The sequence below is a fragment of the Impatiens glandulifera genome, chromosome 2, assembly GCF_907164915.1.
Source record: "Impatiens glandulifera chromosome 2, dImpGla2.1, whole genome shotgun sequence".
Classification (NCBI taxonomy): domain Eukaryota; kingdom Viridiplantae; phylum Streptophyta; class Magnoliopsida; order Ericales; family Balsaminaceae; genus Impatiens; species Impatiens glandulifera.
Genome location: NC_061863.1, coordinates 16,294,665 through 16,316,447, shown reverse-complemented (window position 1 = coordinate 16,316,447; position 21,783 = coordinate 16,294,665). Strand labels below are relative to the sequence as shown.

At 28.9% G+C, this 21,783-nt stretch overlaps 2 protein-coding genes across 2 annotated transcripts; one reads left to right on the top strand and one right to left on the bottom strand.

Annotated features, from left to right (window-relative positions):
• The first annotated feature begins 8,189 nt into the window (after positions 1 to 8,189).
• LOC124927324 lies at positions 8,190 to 10,884 on the top strand. The gene is made up of 2 exons (XM_047467721.1): positions 8,190 to 9,114; positions 10,348 to 10,884. Exons 1-2 carry the CDS (start codon positions 8,220 to 8,222, stop codon positions 10,821 to 10,823), a joined length of 1,371 nt encoding a protein of 456 aa, XP_047323677.1. The 5' UTR covers positions 8,190 to 8,219; the 3' UTR covers positions 10,824 to 10,884.
• A 1,274-nt stretch (positions 10,885 to 12,158) lies between these two features.
• On the bottom strand, positions 12,159 to 14,623 carry LOC124926564. The gene is made up of 2 exons (XM_047466814.1): positions 14,267 to 14,623; positions 12,159 to 12,699 (listed from the first exon to the last, which is right to left on the bottom strand). The coding sequence occupies exons 1-2, from the start codon at positions 14,453 to 14,455 to the stop codon at positions 12,334 to 12,336; spliced, it is 555 nt and encodes a 184-aa protein (XP_047322770.1). The 5' UTR covers positions 14,456 to 14,623; the 3' UTR covers positions 12,159 to 12,333.
• Between the last annotated feature and the right edge of the window lie 7,160 nt (positions 14,624 to 21,783).

Below are 21,783 nucleotides of genomic sequence, written 5' to 3'. Positions count from 1 at the left end.
AATTTTCTATATTGCGAAGGATCAGAATAGAAATGGAAGATGAACCTTGAGTTGTTGTTGAGGAAACTCAAGAGGAAGATATCCAAAATTTCAAAGTTGAAACAGAGAATTCTAAATCCGATAAAGAAAATTCTAAAACCAATGTGGAGTCTGAAACTAAAGCCGAAGATAATGAAGACAAGAACACAAAAATTCAAGTTGAAGATAACAAAGATAAAAGCCCTGAAATTCTCAGAATTTTTTTTTCTATCAAATCAAAATGGGCTCGTACAAAGAGAGAATTCAAATTGAGAAACAACAATACTCATCATCATCTTCAATACAACCTCCTTTCATCATCCGAGGAACGGGAAAAGGAAGAGGAAGGGGAAGAAAGTCTCTCAATGAAAATAGATGGCATGAGAAAATTCTAGGATGAGATATTTTAGTTTGAATATAGTCTTTTCTGTTTGTAATCTCTATTTTTTTTTTAAGAATGTATGATTGTACCAATAAGTTTTTTTGGGTCTTTTGATTGTCATTTTTAATCATAACTAGGTTTGTCTAGCTTTGATTTCTAACCCTTCCACTTTTGAGATTTTAATGAAATGATTCTAACTGTTTTAAAAAAAAAAACAAAAAATAAATTAAACGAACTGAAAATGTTATATGTGTAACAAGTGTGTTAAACGGGCCAAAACGTGTTAAACATGTCAAAAATATGTTAAACGTTCCAAAATGTGTCAAACGTGTAAAACGTATTAAACGTAACAAAAATGTGTTAAACGTGCCAAAAACGTGTTAAATATGTTAAAAATGTATTAAACATGTCAAAACGTGTAAAACGTGTTAAACGTACTAAAAACATGTGAAATATATTAAAATGAGTTACATACTTGTTAAAACTAAAAACGTATTAAGCGAGTTAAAACAGGTTAAACGAATCAAACATTAGTTAAACAATTTAAAACGTGTTGAATAAGTCAAAAACGTATTAAATCAGGTAAGACAAATCAAATAATTATTAAACGGATCAAAATTTGTTAAGCAAGACAAAACATGTTAAATATTAAACTAGTAAAACACGTAATAAATTTGTTTGAAACTAAAATTTAGTTTAAATTAGATAATAGGTTAATCAAATTTAATTTGGGTTGAATATGAGTTAGACAAGGTGAGTTGGATTTAACCATTTTCTATCTCTTACCTTTGACCACAACCATCTCCATAGAAATGAGTTACCTCACCTATAATCTCTTTTATTGCCTTCATCAACTAGACCCATATATGCAGGCAAAGAATAAGTGACTTCTTTTTTATCTTTTAATTTCTTATTGCATTATTTTTAAATAAAGTTGAAGGTATATGATATTTTATTGCTAAAACTAAAATAAAATATTGGTAATATTTTTATGAAAAAAGTAGTTTCCCTTTGGAGTTACACGACCAACTATGGTTCAGAACATCAGCGTTAACAAAATTGACATCGACATAAACTAACAGTTTATCTTTCTGCAGAGTTAGCCCCGAGTTTTGGGATGCCCCAGCCCCGTTAGAAAAAAAACTCGATATTTTTTGTTACCCTAAGTCGAATTAAAAATTTTAATAAAAAAATGGTTTTTCGTGAGGATTGAACCCATAATCAAATAAGTTCTAAATTTTTATCTAAAACCACTAGAATACAATATCTTATGTTTAAACTTTACAATATATTTCATTAAAACCTTACTATTTTTAATAAATGGGCTGCCCTAGGGAGTGGGCTGCCCTAGCCCGAGGGCTTGTCGGGCTTACCCTAAGGTCGGCCCTGCCTTTCCGCATAGTAAAATCGAAACTAATTTTCAACCTATGTTCAATTAAGGAATGGATGTCCCAAACAAATTTACTAATATGCCACTGAAGTTAATTTTTTATTAACAAAAACTAATCATAAGACTTTAATTAGATTCAAAGACTACTTCATGTAAATCTAAATTTATAGTAAGAAAACATCAAATATTGTCATTACTTCACCCTTCTATATTCAAGCATTTATATATATATATATAGCATGACATCCCACCCGCCGTCATGACATCTACTTACACTCAAAACGCTTATAGATGAAATCGAACCCGTGACATTTTGATATATTAAGCCGACTCAAACATTCTTTTTATCTATTAGGAGGGATAGGTCGTCCTAAGAGCGGGTTGAGTCCCTCTTTACAATGGCCTCTTAATACTGAGATTTCTTTTTTTTTTAAAGAAAAAATTACCATTGAAAGCTTCCATGAAAGAAGCTTCCTTCATTTCCCATATAAGTTTGGAGATATTTTTTATATGATTTTATTTTTTAGGGTATATCTGTATATATCTCACAAATTTAAGAATAGATTTGACTTTAATACAAGTCATTGCATCCACAAAAGTTGACACCGGTTTTATCAATTAAATAAATATATATATATATATATATTTTTAAAAACGGACAAATTAAATATTAGTCTAAGGGTGGATATGTTGACATATTTAATGCCAATTTAGTGACCTCTTCTAGATGCTGACCCAACTTGTGACATTCTAACCGATTTTCAAAGCCAATTTCATAAGTGCATTTTAAGCTAAAAAATTAAAGTATCATCTTAGCCCAAAAAAGAAGTTAAAGTTCAATTGTATTTTTTATTTTATAAACAAATATTATTTTGCGATTTTAAAGACCTGGTCACGATGTAGAACCCTGAATATCGATACAAATTTAGTTTACAAGTAACTGTAAATTCTCAAAATGCAAAAAATGAAAGTGTTACCCAAAGAAGGGACATTAGATGTTTTACAAGGTCGATAACCAACCCACCCAATTCACTAGTTCAAAGTATATGTTTCACATTTCTATTGAGTTATCCAAACATTTTATTATGGTGAAAACATATTAACATCAATATTCTATAGACATCTATTTTAATGTGATTGTTCATCAGTAAAATTATAATTTTATTTGATAAGAAGAACACACTAAACTAGTAAAAATGTAAAAATTGTAGTAATATATATAATAAATAAATTTAAAAAAAATACTGATTTTAAAAGATAAAAAAAAACTCCATATATTCACATTAACACCTCTAAATTAAATTAAAAGTTATGATTAGAAGAAATGTTTTTAGAGAATAAATTAATATGATTTATAGAAAAATAATGAAACATTGAATAATAAAAAAATGTGTATATGCAATATGATACAATTTGTAAAATAAAACTAAAAATCAATAATAACAAAATTTACTAAAATCCACTAGAGTAGCTTAACTAATCAAAGTGATTTCAAAGTTCTCGATTAAATTAAGTGTGAGTTCTTAATAGGCCTGATTCGAGTTTGGGTTATTTAAATAATCAAAATAAAATAAATATTATTTCACTTTCAGTTTTATGTATCAAACATTCAATTTATTAAATAAAATATTAAAACATTATATATTTTAAATTATTAATTTTTTTATCATCATATATTAATAACTTTTAAATACTTGTACCAAAAATAAATCATATACTTAAAATTGTCACAAATTTTTCTTTTAAATAAATAAATAAATTTTTTCTTTAAAATCTCAATCCGAACCTGAACTAAAAGTTAACTTTGAAATACTACAAAAATAACGCATATTATATTTCATATATATTCTTTCATTATTTTGTATTAAGAATTATAATAAATATTTAATTTATTAAATCATTTTTGTTAATTTAGTTTAAATAGATTTTAGTGTATCTAATAATATTATTTGTAACAATTTAGTAATACAAATAATTGTGCAGCAAATGCATGCTTACAAAAATAATTTATGAAAATAAATTTTTCTAAGTAAAACATGATAAAATTAGTAAAATCACCTCCTTTCGATTAGCCGCCCATAATTATCCATTTTTATTTATTTTTTAATCTTAAGGCTGTTCACCATGCCATTTTTGGGTCTTAATATAATAAGATTAATATACTTCATTTTTGCGAATATTTATTTATGTCCGTTTTTTAGAGGATAATATTTTTAAAATCACGATGGTTAAATTTATTCCTAAATTGTGACACATGAATATTGTGCCTTTTCAGCAAGAGAATATATTCCTTCTTCACCAATGAATTATAAAATTGAATTAAAGAAAATTAATTATTTAAATAAAATAAACAAAATTTTAAATCATAATCAGGGTTAAAATTATTCTATTATCATTAGAGTCGGTCCAAAATTTTGGGCGTAATCAGAAAAAAAAAACTTTTTTTATTTTTTATTTAATTTGTATTTTATATTGAAATATATAATATTATTTAATAAATATGTATTTAGATTAATAAAATAATTTAGTCCAGTCAGTTCCTTAAATGGTAAAAAAAGGCACTATGGTTGTCTTATATGGCTGCCTAACTCGTCTCACCCTAAATCCTACATGATTGTCATGTTGGATTGAACGAATACAACGATATCGATGAGAGAAAATTAATGACGGTCAGAATTTTAATGAGATGTTTAAGGACACATTCAAATAAAATTCATTGAGACAAAAACATCGTTATCAATTATACCTTCAAATGTATTTAAATACTTTAAAATGTTTAAAAAAAAAAGTAAACATAAAATGTCATATGATGCAATATTGAATTTTAATTTTATAATTGTATATAATTTTATAGAAAAGTAAATAAATTTATATTTATAAATTTAAATATATTATTATTTATTTATTTAAATCAATATAATTAATTAATATTATAAATATAATATAGTATCAATTATTATTATTTAATTAATTTATATTTAATTATATATATTTTTTAAAATAATTAATATATAAAATACTCAATTATATATATATATATAATAATAATAATATATAATTAATATTTTTTAAGTAAATTCTGAATTTACTGCTATGTATTAGATCTGATTAGATACATAATAAAATAAGACTTACAAATGCTTATAATTGAAGACGGTACACTTGATGCAAATTTTACATATAAATTATATAAATGCTAGGTAAACATAAAACTGAAATTAGAATTAAGATCTTATTTCAATTATTAGATACATAGTATATTTAAGATTAAGAATTAAAATTAAAATTTTAATAAAATTTAAATTGATGTATTTTTTTCACTGTTTTATAATTTAATTATTTTTTTTTTATATTTTATAAATAAAAATATCTTATTATTTTATCATTAAAAATATGTGGGTTAAAGTTTTAAACTGATATTTTTTTTAGTTTAGAAAGTTAACTTTTTGAATTGATATATATTATTATTTTAAATTTATGAAGCTAATGTAAAATTAATATTTTATTATTTTAAATTTAAAAAGTTAACATAATATATTTTTATTTTTATTCTTTAGTAAGTTAATATTTTTAAATAAAAATTCATAAATGTTTAAACTTTCTTAATAGTTATATCAAACTAATATTTTTAATAATATAGATAATATATATTTAAATTATTTTTATTATATATATAATTTTTTTAACATCTAAATTAAAATTGAATCATAATCTCATACATTTTCTAAACATAAGAACACATATAATTGAATATTAATTACCAATTATCGTGGAATTTCCACTAGAATTTGAATTACACTTAGTACAAACACCTAACTCACAACTTCTTTATTAATTGATATGTTTTCTACATTAATTAGTACAACAAAGAAGATACTCTATCCGCATGCAGAACGAAGACGACCATCTCTACTCTGTCCAAGAACCAAAACATAAGTCGAGGCTTAAGTTGCGTAAATACAATCGGTTGATGGTACGATTTATTTTAAAGAAAATGACGCACCGAAAGAATTCGTTCAAACAATTTTATTTATAGGTTAATTGGTTATAATGTTATTAATATTGATTGGTCGTAAGTTCAATATTATATATATTATTTTTAAATTTAACCGTTTCAAGTAAACGAGTCAACCCGTAAATTAACGACCCGACTATTAACTCAATTATTTGTAGTTAAACATTTAGTTATTAATTTGTTAGATAAATATATTTTTTAAAAACTAGTTTTTTGGATTAAAATACCAAAATATTTTTATATTTTATTTTTTCTATTTTCTTTTTGGAGTTAATAAATGATGATTTTGGTATTTAATAGATAAAAAAAATGATTATATAGATGAAATGATGGTTAAGTTGTAAGTAAGAAACTAAAAAAAAAAGAAAAAAAAACATTTCTCAAACAAAGCCTTAGAGGTACACATTTGTTTTATGTATTTAATCATTCAAACCGAATAATTCATCAAACCGAAAATAGATCAAATTGAACCAATCTTTAACTGTAAAACTAATGTTGAAGGTTTTAGATGATCAATATTAACTTTAATTTTATAATGAAAAATTATTTATATTTTTTTTTTGTGCTTACTTATTCTTTAAACTAATTTGGTATTATTTTTATCTATTAAAATTTAAAACCCACAAAAAAAAATATGGTTGAACGCTTAAATATCAACTCACATTAAGAGATTTTCTGATAAACAATTGCAAGATTTGAGATATTATTTTTTTTTTTGTTAAAAGAAACATTTATTTAGCTTTCAAAAAACTCATTATAATAAATAATCAAATCATAACTTAAGTTTTCATGACTATTTTAAAAAATAATAATTTTTTATAAAACTAAAAAATGGCTCTAGCTAATCGAATAGCTTACACCAGATTGTGTTTAGATCCTAAATTTAATGTTTATATTACAAAGTCGAGATATACCACTTTTATACGCGTTAACAAATAATAAAATTCAAAAGGAAGTTATCTAAAAAAAATTCTAAAAGAAGTAATTTCAAAGTCACGTTTGGCTGTTTTGTTTCCTATTTTTTATTTGAATTTTATCTAAATAAAAATAGTTTTAACTCTAAAAAAATTATGATTTTAGTTAAAAACTAAACTCAACTAATATTTTTCTATACAAAATACATATTTTTTTTAAATAAAAAAGTTAACACGATTTCAAATTCATTTTAAAATAGTGTAAAACTTTGTTTCTTTATTCACAACTCTTAAGAAATCAACTAAAATTTCAAAATTGTTTTTGACTAATAGAGAACTTAATTTTTATTAGAAAAATTTACGCATACCGATAAAAATATATTGTTACAACGTCTCACGTTTATCAAATTTGATGTTGAATTTAAAATATAAAGTGTTATTAGCTTAGTTAGTTAAAGAGTTATACTTGTTTTTGTTAGGTTGCGAGTTCAAAAGATACTTATAAAATTTTTAATTTTATTTTTAATCGTTTTAAGTTTAAGGGTGGGTCAACCAGAATCCGACCCAAATATTCATTTACTCTTTTATATATATATATATATATATATATATATATATATATATATATATATATATATATCCAAATTAACCACAACTCTCGACCCCGCAATCCAGACACTTTCAAAATTAAGCATCATTAATTATATATATATATATATATATAACAAATTGATTCACCAATAACACTTTAAAATGAGTTTAACCTTCAATAAATTCAATAAATTGTTTTCCCTTACCATATAGTATTTTTTTTGGTTGAATTTGAGCGAGTTGGTGACAAATTTGAATTTTGACAATCAAACTGAAATAAGATAATTCGACAAATAGAATGGAAGAGAAATGAAATAATATGGAGATGACATTTATGGAAAAAAAAATATTTAAGAATAATTGAATTATTTTTTCTTAAGTTTTTCTTTTTAAGAATTTTGATACATTTAGTTGATATTTTTTACCAACAATAAACTACTATTGTTTTTTTTCACTCTTGAAAAAAAATATAAAAAAAATCACTCTTTTCACTCTATTTTTAATCTAATATAAATTTATTTGTCAAAACAAAAATTGAAATAATAATTTAGTCAAAATTGAAATTCTAAAACAAAAATTCAATCTCTCAACCACAATATATTACATCACAAAGTAAATTTATAAAATCTCAATGTAATCTATTACTTTTCTAAAACACAAATTAACAAAAATGCCATTTGTAAAAGATTAATATTATATTAAGAGCGTTACCTGCCTTTCTTGAATCGGTCTTTGGTCATTGTAATTAATTCCTATTCAGACATTTCCCACTTTCAATAAAATTAATTAAATAAAAGAGAAAGTGAAATAACTTTCTCTTTCAAATAAATAAGAACAAAATAAAATTAGTCTATTCTTCTCCAAATCCAATAGCAGAAAACTCAAGTTAAGTTCTAGAGAGAGAAAAACATGTTAGAAGATGAACAAATCGCGGCAGCGGCCGGCGTTTCCGCCTGTTTTCTTCTTCTAATAATTGTTTTTCTCCTACGTTGTTTTTGTCTACCAAGAGAGAGAATCTCATCATCGGAGATGAATCATAGGAAAACGGAAAGTCTTCAAACAGGAATCGAAGAACTTCATCGTCAAAGCATACACAATGAGAATTTCGAGTTTAATCGAAGCAGACATTCAAATTACAGTAACATATTCCACAAAGAACAATCATCAAATTCACTGTTTAATTGGAGCGATCATCCATCGCTTGTTTCAGACGCAGTCGAAAATGGGTGGTCACAATTTGCGTTTTTTGGGCAGAATTCATCATCTTTAACGTCAAATAGATCGACAAGAGCAGCAGCGATTCTGGGTTCATGTGCTGCAGTAGTTGGTGATCGAGGAAGAGTATTAGAAATGGAATCAACTTGGGAAATTAGCGATGGATCGACTGATTTTATGCAGAAAATTAGGTTAAATCCTGGATTGAAAAGGATAAATCCTAATAATCTATGTATATGTACTACTGGTTTACCATTACCAGGACCTTGTTTAGGAAACTCATCTGCTTTTCCTCAAGAAGCTTATTTTGAGATAACTGTATTGCCGTTTTCTGAAGAAGAAGAGATGGGTAAACGTGAATGTGAGAAGACGAAGCTGATGGATGAGAATTTTCATGGAAAGATGAATTCTGAATCGATTGTTCATGCGATGGCTGGTAGTGAAAACAAGAATTTGAGAGAATTGATGATGGGTGAAGGTTTTTTGTTGATTGGTCTTAGTAGAGGTGGTTTTCTTTCTTCGAAGAAGATGCCTGGAAGCTTCCCTGGTTCGGTTGGTTTCAATTCTAATGGCTCTGTTTATCTTGATGGTGAGTCATTCTTTATCTTCCTTCTTTATTGCATTTTGACTCAATTAATTCAACTTTTGCTTATACCCATTTTCAAATTAGGTTTCAATTTTGTTTTAGTATAGTTAATTTTTGTCATAATAGTTATAGACCAATCCTAAAAATATGGTTAAGTTGAAGTATGGTCATGAATTTATAAATGAAAAGAATTTTATAATAGGTCAATCTTAAGAATACCCTAAATGGAAATGGGGTCATGATTTTGCTAAAATGGAGTATTTTATAATAGACTAATCTTAAGAATACCCTAAATTGAAATGGGTATCATGATTTTACTAAAATCGAGTATTTTATAATAGACCAATCTCATTGGGTCATGATTTTGCTATAAACGAATTAAAATTAGTTTTTATGTTGAATAATATAGACCAAACTAAACAGAAAAATATTTGTTTTTATTTATAATGACAGAAAAAACTGAATTTGTCTCATGTTCTTATAAATTGTTGTCTCCAAATATTATAAAATTTGAATCCACACCCTCAACCTTAAGAAACCTATAAAATGAAGTGAGGATCTTATTGGACATTTTATTTTTCATGTGTAAATAATATGTTTTTATTGATCATAATTTATATTATTTTCTAAAATCTTTAATCTTTCAGCACCCACTCTATATGTGAATTTGGATATCCAATCACCATGATTGTCTTGTCAGCATTATGCTGAATAATGTAGACCCAACTAAAATAAAAATATTGTTTTTATTTATAATGACAAAAAAAATTGAATTTGTGTCATATTATAAAATTTGAATCCACCATCCCTCAACATTATGAAACCATACATAGATAAAATGAAGTGAGAATCTTATTGGGATTTTTTTTCATGAGTAAATAATATGTTTTTATTGATCATAATTCATATTATTTTCTAAAATCTTTCATCTTTTGTTATATTTGATATACATTATTGTCTAGATCATGATTTAATTTTTAATAATTCATTTTCTATTTTTGAATCATATGATTAAATCATCTTATGGATCATACTAGTGATTATTTTCTAAATAGGTAAATACATTTCCTTTCCTGCAATTTTTTCTAATCATAATCACATAAAATGGAAAATGTATATAACAAAATAGTTGGTTTAACTTATATTTTGTTTCAATCTCTAGCACAATGATAATCCTATTAGAAAGTTGTCAATTTTATTGATTGGACAAGATTGTTTGCATGAATTATCATACAGGAATCAAACATTCATCTGGTTCGAAAGACATAAAAAAGTTAGAAGAAGGTCGAGTGATAGGATGTGGTTACAATCCATCAGAGAAGGAAGTCATATTCACTATAGACTCAGAAGTGATCTACATCATCCAATGCAAGTCAGAAGAATATGGAACTCCACTTTATCCAATGCTGGCATCAGACATGGATTTGAGCCTTCATATAAACCTTGGCCAGAGCAGTTTCAGGTATGATCCGGCCAATGAACAAAGGAACCCTAATCCATGCTTTGTAGCTCCGTCTGCGAATAGAGGGTCGGGGTTTGATGAAGATAGTAAAGAGCTGTTCTCTATGGGAAGGATTGATTCACAATGGCTAAGGAGAGGTGCAAGTAGAGGAGGAGTAGATTATGATGTTGAATCTGAAGGTGATTTATTTGAAATTGTTATAGATAGTAGTAGTAGTAAGCATGGAAGATCTCCTAACTCAATCTTGTAGAAAGATTACATTTTTTTAATCTGTGAATAATAATACTAATAAACAAATTTAGATATCAGTTGTTCATTGAGAAATTATGTTCTTTTTAATAAAAAAAATCATTGTTTAATTGTTCTTTTCAGTTTCCTAAAATTTTGAGTATGTATTTGTAAAATTAGCTTACGGATTATCATTTCCAACATCAGTGTCAGTGTTAATGTGAAAAAGTATCGGACGAGATTATAATCGGGGCTTCTCCAATAAGTCCGCAATATTTGAATTGGCCCCAAGTTGTATGGGACTGTTGTGTCGAGAAGTAAAGGTCTTTGCCACCTTGGGAGGCACTTCCAGTTCTTTCACTACAACCTTGTAATTTCTCCTTATCATAGTTAAGGCCGACGAAATGTAGAACTCTGCTAGGTCAATCCTGAGTCAAACTTTTGTCGCGATAGATTCAAATGTGTAAAATTTCAATTTCTAAATGTAACATGTAAGCAAAGATTCAAATGTGTAAAATTCAAACTCCAATTTCTAAGATAAGATGTTAAAGGTAAATCTCCAATAATTCAAAATAATGTATTGTTTTCTAATGCATATTTTCATCTGAATATAAATACAAATATTTTTATTAATGAAAAAGTGTAGTTAAATTGGGATATAATTTCAATTTCTAAGTGTAATATGTAAGCAAAAATGAAAATGTGTAAGGTCCAAATTCCACTTTCTAAGATGAGATGTTAAAGCTAAATCTCTAATAATTCAAATCAAAACAATGGATTGTTTTCTAATGTATATTTCATCTGAATAATGATCCAAAAAAGATACAAAGTGTAAGCTCCAAACTCTATTTTCCAAGATTCCAATAAATCAAAATCAAAATCAAAATAATGAATTGTTTTCTAATGCACATTTTCATCTGAATAATGATACACAAAAATGATCAAAAATATCAATAATAGAATAAATTTAAATCACCGTGAAATAAAGCAAAAACAAAACACACAAAATTATATGAATCATGAGCAAAAACATAATCAAATACTAAAAATAAATAAAAATTACACTTATGTAAAAAACATATTCTAATGAGCAAAAAAATCTCCAAATTATTACCCAAAGGAATAATCAAATATTCACCACCCTATAATCTGAATTTAATCCAAAAATTGATCTTTAAACTAAATAAATTAAAATTTCCACCTCCCAAAAACATAATTTATATATTAAATAAAGCAAAAAATACAAAAAATACAAGATAATAGAAGAAAACAAAAAACACAATGACCCTAGTGATTGTGACAAAGGATACATTTCCAACTAAACTGAATTCAATGATCTGACTAACAAAATAGTATAAGAGAACAACATGTTTCAGAGAATCCATTGTAACTTGAAAGGTTCTCTCTAATACACAGTTTACAAAAGAACAAACCTATATAGAAAACCCTTCTAAAACGTGACTGACTCATCATCATGCAAAAATACAACTAAAGACGAAAATTCTTATTATTAAGAAAACAAACAGTTTTTCTTACACAGCTCTACAGCACCAGTATGCATCATGCTCATCTTTCCGAAGAATACTAACCAAACCGCCACATTTAAAGCAAACAAAGCTACTTCCATCCGCGAAAGCATCCATCACAATTTGTTTTTTTCCCATTTGGTCCAATATAGACGTTCCATGCTCATCTGGTTCTGTATAATGACCTACCACATTAGGAGACTCAATCATCGAAGGCATCATGTTTTCAGCAATCGCACATTCAGCAAATAACGAGGCCAATTCATCTGCAACAGCATTTGCCTGGATCTTGTCATGGTAAATTTCATGTGCACGTTTTAGCATTTGAGCAACAGCTCCTTCACCTCCGTGTTCTCTCATTGTCATCACCAACTGATCATCAATCACAAAAACACAAAACTATAGAAATGAAAGTAGGAATTCTTTTGAAGACAAATGCAATTTCTGTAAAAGTAATAAAGAATAAGAAATTTTTTCCAATAATCAGAATGTTGCTGGTTCGAACCTGAACATGAAATTAAGCAAGTATAGATTTTGCACCAGGAGTGCTTTGTCACTCTATTTGAATACACTGACCTCATTTGGCACTTAAAATCGATATTCAATAATTAGTTTGAATTTGTAAATTTAAAAGTATGCAGAAAGGGAGCTCTAGTGACAAGCATGAGTAGCATATTATCTAACCTATTAAATGAATGCTAGGAATAGAAGAGTTTAAAGCTCATTTAACAGGAAAACGGAGAATAAGAAATTCACATTTATGAGAGGGACTGAAAAGGGAATCGCTTCTCACCAATAATAAGTGTTCGAGTTGATTTTTCAGAAGAAGCAGCATTTATGGGAGCTTTTCTTTTTTCTCGGGTTATTTGAATAACCACCTGGATGTTTTCGATTAATACCAAAAATCATGTTATTTGGGTAAATTGTTAAGAACAATTTAAGTTTGGGCTCATATCTATTTAATGTTTGAGTAGGTTCCAATGAGCTTAGATTTAAAAATAGTTTAGTCATTACGACTTATGTACTCCTATAAAGAAAGACGTTGTAACTTAGGATTATTTAGACCATTATTTCATGAAATATCTATAGAATGGAGACTTCCCGAGATTAAAAGCATTGATGTCCAAACTACAAATTGTTCAACTTAAAATCCATTGGACTATGTTGAACCTTGCAATGAAGGTTTCTTGTTCAAAGTTATGGTTCACAATAGTGAGATCAGAAACGCTTTTGGGGTTGCAAACTTCCAATGAAGGTTTCTTTTAACCTAATGTTCTTAGTGATATTATAACCTCCATCCTTCAAGGTTATCTAGCCTGAGGGCTTCTCAATTTCCCCTATTTCTCCTTATCGACTTTTCAAAAGAAAACAATAAAACCCACCAAGAAAATGTTCTATTTCCAATGAAAAATAATCATTCTTGATGAGAATTCAAGGACACAGGAATCAGAAGATGAAACAAACATTGCTGTTGACACACAGGGCAATGAAGTCTGATAATGAGCATGTTTTTGACAAAATCAACAAAAAAAAGCTTGAGAGATCCTTTCTAATACTTTCTATCAACATATAAATAAAGTTTTCAACCAATTCAAATGGAATCATCTCAAACTGTCTAAACCCAACAGATGGAATTGAAAAAGTTACCCTGTTAATATTATTTTCAAAATCCATTTCTTGAACCATCACAAGAATCATGTAAAACTGTTTTGGGGTTAACCCTCAAACACTTGTTTTATCTTCTTCTTTCATTTTACCCATTAAATCGAGCAGTTCATATGCTTGTACCATGACAATTTCACAGAAAGTGTTAATCAATGCTGGTGATCATGTTCAAGATCGAAGAAATCACATCAAAGCCTCAAAGTAAATCCAGATTAACCCAGATGATTGGAAATTGAAACAAACAAGTAAAGTAAGATGAAATCGAAACATTTACCGCTTGGAGAGCATGCGAAGGCTTGCCCTGATCGATAAGTTTACGAACGCTGGTTAGCAAAGTTTTCCATTTATCGTTGGGTTGATTGGGAACAGGAACCAGCGCCTCAACTTGCGGCGGCGGCGGCGCCTGATCCGCCTCCATCATATCAGCAGTTTGGGTGCTGATATCCATGTCATCATCTGGCATTTCAGCAACTAGGTTTCCTCTTTCAGTTCCGTTTCACTACGCGTCCGTTAACGAGGATGGATAGTGGGAAAAGAAGGGTCTTGGCGAACGAAAGTATTATAGGAAAAGTGCTTTGTTTATTTTCAGAGTTCTTCTCTTTAACTGGATGGTTCTAGTAGTTGCTAGAGAAATATGTATCTTTCTGGAATAGCGAACTCAAGAAGGAAAGAATTATTAAAAACATATATTTTAGCCCCTTAACTTTTTTTTTTTTTTTTAGCATATCTTATCATTTGATGTCGTAAAAATCGCACAATGGAAATCATGGCATGATTTCTAATCGGGTTTGTAAAACCCGATTAGAATCCAATAGAAAAAAACTCAATCTCTTAAAGTAACTCGATCATTTGTGACTTTGTTTCTAAGTAGTTCGACACTAGTCTCGTATTGACATCACTTTCAAGTTTATCTATTTATTTTATTTTTCATTTTAATGCTTTTGATTTCGTCTTTACGGATCAGATGTTCAACATCTTCAACATCTGGAGATGTTCAACATCTTCAACATCTGGCCACAATAAAAAAAATTTCAATGTTTCCAAATTTATTCAAACAGACTCATCCTAGCATAGAAAATGAATGATTTTCTCTTTACTCGATATAACAACTATGGAATGCAAATCATATGAGTTATAGAATTCGCTCATCTAGTCCATATTAGGGTATCCAGAGCGGCTATTAGGGTGGGCCAGATGGGCTACCGTCTTTTTATGTAGTATTATAAAAAAAACAAATTAGGTTTTATGTTTCTTTCTACTCGGCCCTCTCTTTAAAATTCTTCTCTCAACAGTGACTCAAAAGTTTTTTGAATTCAAAATTTAGGCCACAAATCTTAGATCGCTCAGGGCCCCAAAAATGAACGAGACGGCCCTGAGGGTATCGACCATTGTCCCATAACATGTTCATTGGCGTAGGTCCAATAGGTGTTCATGTTGTTTCCCATTCCACATCATTTGGAGGTGGAATGTTGGTGCACACTTCTAGTAGATTATAGTGATTTTTTTGTTACAACCAACAAAAACAGTTGAGGGAATTTATCTTTATAGAATTGTAATTTTAATTCAATGATGGGTGATGGGCCTTTGAAAACTTTTCAATTCAAAGTTAAGTTTTGTTTGAATATGATATTGATATCTAAGAGATTATGTTATCTAACTTAACTTAATTATGTATATATTCATATATTTGTTAACCTTTTCTCACGTTGATTTTCAATTCAAACTTTATATGTTTTTTAAAAGGAACATTATATCTATCTTAAAAACATAGCTATAATTACTACTAGATTTATTGAATATTGCTTCCTTTCTTATATATATTTTTTTGAAATAACTTAACATGATTTATTAATAAAACAAAAAAAAGAAGAGTACAAGAGTTTTTGAATTACAACAAAAACAAACCTTCACCTTGACGGAATTGAAATATATATAAATGAAATTGTAAGAAGAAAAAAATAACAATCAAGCATAAATGAACTAACACGCCTTAAACTTCATGGTATTTACGACTTCTTCAAAGTAGATACTCTCATTATAAGGTCCAATTTTATTAGCAGGAATTCACATCCACGTGAATACGAGTGAGTTACATCAATTACCGAATCTTTCCAAACTTGGTCCGAAGTTCTTCGAGTTCTCGTTAAGACCCTCACATTTTGTTCCAACCAAATTTGATGTATGATTGTAGCAAAGAATCACTTAAAAACATTTGAATGGAATCTACCTCTAAAAAAATTGATGATCAATGAGCTCCTCTTTCTCCCCCCCACAAAAAAGGCGCTTCCTATCCGGAATATGTATATACATTCAAATACGGTCACGTGTTGTCAACCTTTTCCGAAAAGCCAATTAGATATCTTGAACAATTTTAAGGGACAACACTATTTTATGTCAGTCAACAAGTTGACCATAGTTCAAACCTATGACAAATCAATTCTGAAATCGTCTATAACGTACAACAGATTTACCAAAACTGAAATAGCACAAAGCAATAACAACGCAATATACGTGGTTCGGTCAAAATTGACCTATGTTCACAAAAGGGATAAGTTTCACTAAATCAAAGAAATGTCAATAGTAGAAAAACTTACATATCCTACTCTCAAATGAAAGAAGTGATTACACTAGAAATGATTAGAATACTCCACAATCAAAAACTCCTCCAACATCTCTCTTTGGATCAACCAAAGAACAAGAAGGAAGTAGAAAACCCCTAGATCTGTTCACTCTCTCTCAACCTTACTATGTTATGAGAAAAATACCCAAAAAAGTATTTATACTCTAACCCGTTTTTATAACAGAAAACCCTGACCCGTTTACCTAGATTTTAAAACTCGCCCGCAATGGCAAGGAACACCTCAACAATTCTCCCCCTTCCGAGCCATGGGAGAATGTTGCTATATACATTCATCATCGTGACGCTCCTGCCAGAACCATTCCAACTTTGACACAACATATCTCATGCTTGTCTCTGGGCAAGCCCTTTGTAATCATATTTAACCCGTTCTAATTTGTATGCACTTTCTCTAAGTATAACTCCTTTTTCTCAAGCACTTCACAGATCCAATGGTACCTTCTTTGGATGTGTTTTGAACATGAATGGAAACTTGTATTCTTGCTCACATGTATAGCACTTTGTGAGTCACTAAACACCACGAACCTGTCTTGTGTTATACCCGTTTCCTTCAATAATTCCTTCATCCATCTCATTTCCTTACAACATTCAGTAATGACAATATATTCAACTTCTGTAGTAGACAAAGCAACACATTTCTGTAGACGAGATTGCCATGATACAACTCCTCCCCCAAAAGTAAACAGATACCCTGAAGTTGATCTCATTGTGTCAATATCACCACTCATATCTGAGTTAGAAAACCATTCAACATGTGGTTTTCTAGTACATAACACAAATCGTATTTGGAGGTCCCTCGAAGATATCTCATTAGACACTTAACTGCTTCCCAATGTGTCTTACCGGGATTTGAAAGGAAACGACTAACTACTCCAACCGCATGAGCTATATCTGATATTGTACAGACCATTGCATACATCAGACTGCCTATTGCTAAAGCATATGGAACACTGCACATTTCTTATTTTTCCTCTTCATCCTTGGGAGACATTGTCTTATAGTCAAATGTGATTTTTCTCCATCCAAAATCATTATAGTGTCCACTAGTTTTAAAACCATGACTAGATAGATTTTCTCAATCATAAACTAAGTCAAGATTATTATATTGGTAAAAAATTATGTTACTCAAAAAAATGCCAAGGTGATTTTTCTTTGTAAAAAATATAGGCAAAATAATTTAATGCCAATGTGATTTTTTTCATTCTCTACTTAATTTTTCCATCAAAAATTTAGCCAAGTAGAATTTGCTATGATGGTTTTTTTTTCATGAAAATGTTCTTTTGTGAACTAGATAAGCTAAAATCCACGTGGAACATGCCATCTTAGTAAAAAAAAACATATTAAATTTTTGACTAAATTGGTTTGTTGGCAAGGAGGAAAGACACATGTAATTTTAGGTGTCAATGAGGTTGGTGAATGAAATCATATTAATTGTAATGAGATATTTCAACTTTATCAGAAGGCTTTCACACTACACCAAAAATAATGTTAGTATGCTTTGCCTTATTAGGGTCTTCATCACTAAAATATGTTGTCAAAACAAAACAAACACAATTTTTTTTAATCAAATATTATTTAGACTAATTTTAATTTATTTGAGATGGACTATAATATATTTTATAGTTAAAAAAATTTAACCAGCCTTCACAATGCCTTCTCCTTGCTCGTGTGGATGGTCGTCTATTAAAAAACACATTAGTGTCATTTAAATATACTAAGAAGATCCCCGTGCGATGGACACGGGTAAAAATATATTGTCATAACGTCCCGAGTTAATCAAATTTGGTGTTGAATTTAAAATATAAAGTGTTATTAGCCTAGTTGATCAAAGAGTTGTATTTGTTTTGTTAGGTTGCGAGTTCAAAACATACTTATAGCATTTTTAATTTTATTTTTAACCGTTTAAAATTTTTGGGCAGGTCAACCCAGAATCCGATCCAAATATTCATTTACTCTCACATATATCAAAATTAACTACAACTTTCGACCCAGCAATTCGGACGGTTTCAAAATTAAGAATCATTTATATATATATATATATAGATAACTGATATAGTAATTAATTATTATATTCATTATTTAGATATACCAAATCATAAGTAATAATTATAATTTGATATAATTACATAAAATTAATTATATTTTGATATAATGATAATAAATATATTATGATATAAATAAAAGAAACCTCAAAGAAAATATTAAAGTAATTAATTGTCTTCCGTTAATGTGGTGAGAATGGAGAGTTCTTCTTCATGTCTTAAGGTATTGTGACGCGAATCACGCCTGAGTTTAAAGAGAGAACATATTCGAATCATTAAAATATGATTTCAGAATTAATGGATAAACTTTAACCATTACTCTAGTATGTCAGTCCCGAGCAGCGACTATAATGAATGGAGACACGTTGGATATTTTTGAGATTGAGATCTCAATATGAATAAAGAAGTTGATGTCCAACAGAATGCATACATCAATAAGTTGATAGTACTAGTGATGTTTGCATTAAAGATGCAATTAGTATAGTGCGATACTTACCTTTTGAACTTATGATGATCATGTCAGCCTGAGTTGCGGGTCATTATAAATTTGAAAGGACATCATCTTACTAGAATAATATGTGAAATTGAATCCCGAGTTAAGATATTTTGAGGGCCTCGTAACTTGCAATAAAATAGTGGGAGCCATATGTAAAATGTTTAAGTCCTAATATCTACATTTTAATACTTTCTAACAATAAAAGAAAATTTTATGATTTTCAAATATGTCTACCGCCATTGAGATCCGTTCATTAATGAATGAACACAAGTTGGTTGGAACCAAATTTTTGGACTGGCTCATAAATATTAGGATTGTCCTAAAGACTGAGAAACTCGGGTATGTACAAGACATGCCATTGTCTGATGATCCTACTAATGATGCTACTCCTGAAGAATTGACTGAATTCAATAAGCATAAGGATGCTAATGAGGTAGTATGTGGATTGATGATTTTCTCGATGAATTCAGAGTTACAAAAACAACATGCATATGGATGCTTATAGTATGTTATACATCTTAATGAATTGTTTGATGAACAAGCGAGATGAAAGGTTCGAAGTCTCGCGGTTGTTATTCAATTCTAAACTGCAAGAGGGATCTTCTCCGGTCACTCATGTATTGAAGATGCTTGGATACATTGAGAGGCTGGAAACTCTTGGTTTGAATTACAAAAGAAATTATGTATTGACCTAATTCTGCATTCACTTCCAAGTAGTTATTCACAAGTTGTTTTTAACTACAAGCTGAACAAAATCGATAGCACAGTTCCAGAACTCATCAATTTTCTGTGACAAGTTGAACCTTCAACGAAGAAAAAGAAAGAAGTTCTTCTCATATCTTCCAACAAAGTTCGAAAAAAAGTTTTCAAAAGAGTTGAAAAATCAATGAATGCATCATCTTCTAGTAACAAGGGAAAGGATAAGATTTTTGAAAAGAAGAAAAATGACAAGGGGACTTGTTTTCATTATGGTAAAGATGGCTACTGGAAGAGAAACTGTAAGGTCTACTTGGTGTCACTAAAGAAGAACAAAGCATCAAATGCTGGTACTTTCTCAGGTATGTTTGTTATTGAACAAGTCTGATTTTAATAATGAATGGGTATTAGATACTAGATGTGACTCACATTTGTGTGTTAACATACATGGACTTAAAAACAGGAGGACAGTGAGGAAAGGAGAAATCGACCTACGAGTTGGCAGGAGCAAAAGTTGCTGCTTTGGCTGTGAGAACTTACTCTTTGTCTTTACCTAGTGGTCTTGTTTTGGATTTGGATAATTGTTATTTTGTTCCTACACTTATTAAGCATATTATATCTATTTCAACCTTAATTTTAAGTGGTTTTGAATAATTATTTCCGACAAAAGTTGTTGTATTTTGCGTGATAATATTTTTTTATGGTATTGGATGGATATATAATGGTGCATTCTTATTAGATTTTACTAAGGACATACTCTCAATTGAAATAAGTAACACAAAGTGTGTCAGAATAGATAATCAATTAACCTCATATATGTGGCATTATAGATTAGGCCACATAGGAGCAAAACGCATGGAAAAACTTCATAAGGATAGATGTTTCGGATAATTTGATTATGAATCAGGTGATACATGTATTTCATGCCTTAAAGGCAAAATGACAAAACTGCTTTTTAGTAGAAAAGGAGAGCGTTCTTTAGAGCTATTGGGTCTATAACATACTAATATATGTGACCCAATGTCAACTAAGCATGTGGAGGACCTGGAGGTTATAGTTATTTCATTACATTTATAAATGGCTACTCAAGGTTTTGATATGTGTATTTAATGAAATACAAATTTAAAGCTTTTGAAAACTTCAAAGAGTTTAAAAATGAAGTGTAAAAACAATTGAACAAAAGTATTAAAACAATTTGATCTGATCGAGAAGGTGAATACTTGAGTCAAGAGTTTTAGGATTATCTAAAATACAATAGTGTATTGTCTCAACGGACTCCACCGTATACACCACAACACAATGGTGTAGCAGAAAGATGAAATTGTACCTTGTTAGATATGGTTTGATCAATGATGAGTTTTGCAGTATTATCAAAGTTATTTTGGGGTTATGCACTTCAAATTATTATTTACTTATTAAATAGTGTACCCACGGAGGCAGTTGAAGTTACTCCAATTAAAAAATGGAGTAACAGATGACCCAGTATGTCTCATTTGAAAATTTGAGGTTGTCCCTCTTATGTGAAGATGATAGTATTAGATAAGCTAAAATCTAAATCTAATAAGTGTTTGTGTGTAGGATATCCTAGAGAAACCAAATGATGTAGTTTTAATGACCCACGAGAGCAAAGAGTGTTCATCTCTAGAAATATTTTCTTTTTAGAGAAAGAGTTTCTTGTAAGAGAAGATAGTGTGAGTAATATTGAACTTAATAAAATTCAAGACACTAAAATATACACAGTTCAACTTCAAATTGACAAAGTCAAGACTTCTCCAATAGAACCATGTAAATGTAGAAGTGATTCGACCTAAAACTACACAAGCTCCTCGTAGATCAAATAGAAGGCCTCATGCACCTATAAGATATGAATTTCTTATAGATGGAGGATTATCTTACATGGAAGATGACGAGCCTATGAA

Excerpts from the sequence above, each read along its gene's own strand:
- LOC124927324 (XM_047467721.1), top strand. The coding sequence starts at position 8,220 with ATGTTAGAAGATGAACAAATCGCGGCAGCGGCCGGCGTTTCCGCCTGT. Across the intron at positions 9,115-10,347 it reads TGGCTCTGTTTATCTTGATG|GAATCAAACATTCATCTGGT; the intron begins GTGAGTCATTCT and ends ATTATCATACAG.
- LOC124926564 (XM_047466814.1), bottom strand. The coding sequence starts at position 14,455 with ATGCCAGATGATGACATGGATATCAGCACCCAAACTGCTGATATGATG. Across the intron at positions 12,700-14,266 it reads CTTCGCATGCTCTCCAAGCG|TTGGTGATGACAATGAGAGA; the intron begins GTAAATGTTTCG and ends ATTGATGATCAG.